This window comes from Merops nubicus, unplaced genomic scaffold (genome assembly GCF_000691845.1).
Source record: "Merops nubicus isolate BGI_N331 unplaced genomic scaffold, ASM69184v1 scaffold8593, whole genome shotgun sequence".
In the NCBI taxonomy this organism is placed as follows: domain Eukaryota; kingdom Metazoa; phylum Chordata; class Aves; order Coraciiformes; family Meropidae; genus Merops; species Merops nubicus.
The window spans coordinates 142,178-148,177 of NW_008598223.1; the positions used below are offsets into that span (position 1 = coordinate 142,178).

General features: G+C 38.8%; 1 protein-coding gene across 2 annotated transcripts in view; it reads right to left on the bottom strand.

The window, feature by feature from the left end:
- Window positions 1–5,446, bottom strand: part of MYO1B (myosin IB) — an 88,728-nt gene extending 83,282 nt beyond the window's left edge. For both annotated transcript variants that reach the window (XM_008936971.1, XM_008936970.1), the window contains exon 1: window positions 5,312–5,446. In XM_008936971.1, the coding sequence (XP_008935219.1) occupies window positions 5,312–5,446 (135 nt within the window). The remainder of the gene's footprint in view (window positions 1–5,311) is intronic.
- Between the last annotated feature and the right edge of the window lie 554 nt (window positions 5,447–6,000).

A 6,000-nucleotide genomic window follows, 5' to 3' on the forward strand; every position in this document is an offset into this window, starting at 1 on the left:
TACCATGAGCCTGTTCCTGCCCAAAGCAGCCCACAAACTCCACGCACAGAAAATACAAATTAAACGCTGACATCAGAGAAAGAGTCTGTTTTGTTTTAAGAACAAAAAGCAAACAAACATTTTCTTGTAAGGAACAAAATGTTGACCTCTGCAAATTTGGGAAGACTTCAAGAAACAACATAACTGTGGAGAAAAATGTGCAGGGCAGCAGAATAAAGCTGTATCTGGCCTCTAAAGGCTGACTCCCATGAGCCTACGCAGCTCCACTCCCCTCCAGGCTCCTCACATCTCCTTTGCCTCTTCCACACACCTCACAAAGCAACAAACTCTGTACAAAAGCAGCTTTCAGACTGATACATACACTGCAGTTTATCCCAAATCTCTACCATTCATGAGTCGCTGTAAATACACATATAGACAGATGTCCCTCTCCCATTTTCATCCCATTTTGATGATTTGACAAATGTCAGCATCCCAAAATACAAAGGAGAAATAATTGCTGAGCTGGATTGGGTGAGTGTGTTTCAGCCAGCTTGGGCTGGGGTGGGAGTGGAAACTGAGGGAGGGAGTTCAACAGAATGAGTCAAAATTCACCAGTCACTTATGAACTGAATATTATGAACGTATTTGAAGCTTCCCATGTTGTCTCCAGGTCACACATTTTAACCACACCAACTGCTCTCTGGAACCTTCACATAATGAATGTCGTGGTTTTTTTCTACTTGTTAACTGCACTGCCCACAAGCCACTTTTTACACTGTAAAATTAACGAAAACTCTCACAGGCTTTTGTTACTGGTATTTACAGAAGAGAGATTTTGCAACAGAGTGATGCAAATTTTATCAATGAAAAGTTTAAGAGCTACAAAAAGAAAATAATAAACAATTACAGCTTTCTAATGAGATTTTTCTTGGTCAGACATTGCCTAGACATTTCCAGACACTATTAAGGTCCAGGATTCCCATTTCCAATTAACACACACATTACCCAATGAGCCCTTCCCCCCAAAGCCACTCAGCATGAGACTGCTGCAGAATCTGATGGTCTTTAGTAGAATATTTGGCCTAACTCCAGCTCCACCAGCCTTCATGCTTATTTTCATAGGCACAGCCTCCAGCTTTGCGCACTGGTATGCAACCTAACACCCAAGTCCATTAAACTTTCCATCAAATACACATAAAATTGAACAAGGGCTAATCAAGCTGTACTCTAACTGCTAGGGGTACACTTATTGCCCTCTTTGCACCATGGTAGGAAAGTTAGCTGATTTTCTTGAAAGTCTTACAATGACCACAGCCAAGATTGTACAAGAGGATCATCAGGGGATCCAGATCTGAATGCTCTTGCAAGGGGAGCTCTTATGGAGAAGATCAAAGATTTCAAAGGCATAAGTGGAGCTGGCAGGAGGATCTCCAACATCAAACATGCAGTGTCAAGCATAACTTTTGTGAAGGAGACTAGAAAAGACAAAAATTGTATTGTCTTCCAGTGGAACGAGCCCATTTATCTTGTCATCTTTGGCTACGGGGAGAGATTTGGCACTGTTCACTGATGGCTCGATCCAACTCACATTTCAGAGAACAGTTTAGCTTGGAAGGGATCTTTAAAGGTTACCTAGGCCAAGCCTCCTGCAATAAGCAAGGACATCTTTAACTAGATCAGGCTGCTTCAAGCCCCATCCAACCTGATCTTGAATGTTTCCAGGGATGGGACATCTACCACCTCTTTGGGCAACCTGTGCCAGTGTTTCATAAGTCTCATCATAAAAAGAAAACCAAACCTTATTATCTAGTCTAAATCTACCCCATCTTAATTTGCAGTTATCATCTCCCTGCCCCCACCCACCCCCCCCATTCCCATCCTATCACAACAGGCTCTACTCAAAACTTTCCTATAAGCTCCCTTTGCTGTTTTACCTAACAAGACTGACTAACACAATTAAGCAACGTCTGGCCAACGTTACAGCACTTTCATAGCTATCCATGTAACAGGTCTCATTCCCCACAACAAACTCTTTTGAAGGTTATAACTGCAACCCCGTTTTAAAGCTAACATATGTAGCACAGATACAGCTGTGAGGCTACAGGAAACTGCCTAGGAACTGATGTTGAGTAAGCCCTGGTTTACTGCTGTAGAAACACTTCACCATGTACATATGGCTTCAGTTTGACTGACTTTTTAAACTTGGACAGAACTTTTGGTAATGCCCACAATGGAGCACTGACAAGAGGGCTGAACTTAACCCCATAACTGAGCCATGAAAGGACAAATCCATTCCTACTGCCCTCTGAAAGGATCCTGAGAGGTCAACCTGTGTACATAGCTCTTTAGCACTGAAGAATTATCTGCAATCTTTGTTAAGGACCAACAGTAGCTCTTTAACAGTCCAATCTGGTTTCCCTAGGACAGCATACAGACTATGGATTTTATGTGATAAAAGAAACACCACTTCCAGATGTAACAAAGGTTTCATTGTGCTCATATGAATCTAAAAACAGAAATGCAAGGTGTAGTTTTTATGACGGAACTCTGGGGAAGAGAGAGTGGGTGGCAATAAGGAGAAGGGAAAGAAGAGTTTGCCCTTGAAGATTCATGTGGTGATTACCAGGAGCACCATTCCAACCGTTACTGTTTTAAAAGTTTTCTAAAATACACAACAGTGGCATGAAATTTGCAGGGCAGCAGAACTGATACAGAAAGGAGATAATATTCCTCAAGTGATTTGGTAAATAAAACAATGCAGCATTACAAACTGAGTTACTTGTATACTTTGCAGGAGCATGTGACACAGACAAAAGCATCTATTCTTTCCACCACTGACGTAGTCTATGTTTTAATACCAGCAAAGCACCACATTTTGCCTTCATAGTGTGTGGATTCACAAACAGTACTTGTAAGACCTTAAAGAAAATAATTCTAAATATCACTTGATCAAAAAACCTGGAGATAAAAAGGGCAAATGACAGTGCAACGAACTACAAGGGAAAGATTCAGGGGAAAACAAGCAAAAAAAACGAAACAAACAAAAAAAAATCAAGAAAAAAATACCCTGTGGCTTTGGCACAGTTCACACTTCTCAACAGATAATGTTTAAGTATTAGGCTTTCCCACCTGCAAGGCAAAGGATCCTAAGCTGCTAGAGAAATGTGACACCTTGTATTACCTGCCAAAACACATAATACAGCTAATTACATTCCACATCAGTGCCAGGCCCAGGCAAATGAGAGACTGAGGGGAAAACATGCTTCACTTCACTGTCTGACAGAGCTGTCTGTTTGAACAGGGTTGTAACCTAGCATGTAATAGTGGATAAAAATAAAACAGATTAGCCATTTGTCATTCAAACATATTTCTTTCAAGAAAGGGCTACCCAGTCTAAATTAAACAGAAACATGTAATTAAATACTTTGCAATCTGCAATAGTTTGGAGTAAAGAAACCCCAACAAACCTTGGGAAATCCACTCTCATATGACTTACAGCAATCCTTTTTATGAGACTGTGTAGTGTAGGGTATCCTCACAGAACAAATTTCTATCCTTAATGCTTTAAATAAAGCTTTCAAATATGACCCAAAGACTGGGCAAAGTAGCAGTACTGTCTTCTTTAATTTAGGCAAACAGCTCCTTTTCCTTCTCTTCTTCTTCATATTTTATTGAGCTAAAGTGGAATCAGATGACTATCACCCACTTTTACACTAGGTATTAGGAATATAAGGTTAATGGTAAAACTGATGTGAAACACATTAATTGTACAACCCACTGATTGGAAAAAAAAATGAAACACCAAAGAGGCACCACTGCAGCTGTTGAATATGAAGGACTTGCCAGAAGCAGGATTAAAGAGCAGCAGTCTGATATCTGCCTGCCTGTATCAACAGCTAAGGGTTACCAAGAGGGTTATCAAGACTACAAGGGTTATAAAGACTACAACTTCAAGGACCAAGGAAAAGTTAAGATACACATTTCTGGAAATGTAACCCTCAAAAATATCAGAAAGATGAATTTTTTTTTTACTTAGCAATTGTGGATGAAATCTTTCTGCAAATACAGAGTGTTTTGGTTTCTTCTCTAACAAGGTTTTTAATGGACACAGTCATTGTCCTATTTTAATTTTCTGGTCTTAAACTTAAGAAGCAAATATGTGGAGGTGATACAATAGCAGATAGGTACAACTGTATATTACCAAGGCAATGACTACAGAAAAGGGAACAGGCACAGCTGAGCAGGAAAATTACTCTGGAAGAAAAATGTGGCAGACAATGAATAGCAGAGGTACAAAAGAGCAGAGGTCTACAACTAAGGGACAGAAGAAGCAAACAAAAATAATACAGATCCTCCCATACTGGAGGATGGAAATGAATAAGTGCAATGAAACCACAAAGGTTCAAATGTTTAGCAAGAAGGAAAAATACAGTCACACTAAAAATCATTAGGGGAGGAAGGCTAAGTTATAATTAAGTACAGAACACATCTATTTGATTTGTACTTTACAGACACAATTGCTTGCAGATCGCAGCTCTGCTCTGGCTTAAATATTTCAGCTTTACTCCAAAAAGACTTACCTTTCATCAGCAGTCTTGGAAAGTCTCTAAAAATCATTAAGTTCACACAGCCTCAGCAGTACAACAGATAGAATATTGTGCACATTTTAACAAAATAGGAACAAAGAGAGAGGAAGCAGGAAATGAAAGGCTTAACTGGAATCACAATTTGGCTCTTTATTCCCTGTGTTTCAACTGTCAGCTCACAACATCTCTCCTATTGATCTTCAATTGGAGATAATATTCCCAATTATTTTGATTACTTCCACATAAATCCAAGCTCATGGTTTCTAGTTTAAAATCCAACCATTACAAAAAACATAATTTTTTGCAAATCAAATATAGCAGGCAACCTTTAAACTAGCCCTTGCGTATTCCAAGCATGTACTGTTCCTGTAACAACCTGCTCCAACATCCTGGAAGTGGTTTCCCTGTAAGTGAATTATTTATAACTGCAATGTCCTCTGACAACAGGAATATCAAAGTTATTGTCATCATTAGTTCTGGAACTGGGGTTTTTTTGTGAAAATCAGAGGTCTACCACATTGTGCAATGGGGAAAAAGAAAAAGGAAAAAAATCCCAGATGGAAAGGATCAAATGCAAACAATGCAGTCCAGGAAAGACTACAGCTCAAGTCAGGTTTAAAATATCCCTAATACAATAGATTACGCTCAGGCATCCAGCCTGTGTGTATCCTTATAAATAAACACATATTTTAAGAATGGCAACACAGCTCCGCACAGGATGTTATTTGTTAAAATATACTCACATATACTTCACTGTGATCAAAGCGCTTTTTCAGATTATTGATGAATGAATCTTCATTGAGTGGCTCTAAAAGAACCATATCTCCCACCCCTATCATGTTGTCTAAAAGTGACGTCTTGACCTCCATTTTGGCCATTTTCTCCTGCAAAGAAAGAAACAAGAATAAAACAAAGAGCAAAGTTAGCTCAAAATTATTCTAACTCTTCACAGACATCATCCAGTAACACTATTTAAGAAATACAACTTAAAAAAAACATTGAATGACATGGCTCTGAAATTATTTTTCCAAGGAACATTCTCAAAGTCATTCTATCTACCCAGGTAGTCCACACAATTCCAAAAATTTAACTTCTAACAGTCAACAATGGCTTCTGGTCCTCCTATATAAAATTGCAGGAAACAGGAACAAAGATTTCAGTGCGCACTACATCCAAATTTTTTGGATGACTTCAACACAACATTCAAGTGTACTCAAACCTAAGTTTTATCAAAGACTTCATCAATACCTCCAGTGTCTCAAATTAGCATTAAAATTTGTCAAGATACTAATCTTAATTTCCTTCTCATCCTTACTTGCATTTGTCCAACTTTATCAACTTTTAAATGGAAACCAAGTAAACCCACTCAAAGATAAAACCCACACTGTTTTATCTTAATTCATGACCCTGTACTCTAGAGTGCTTACATGCC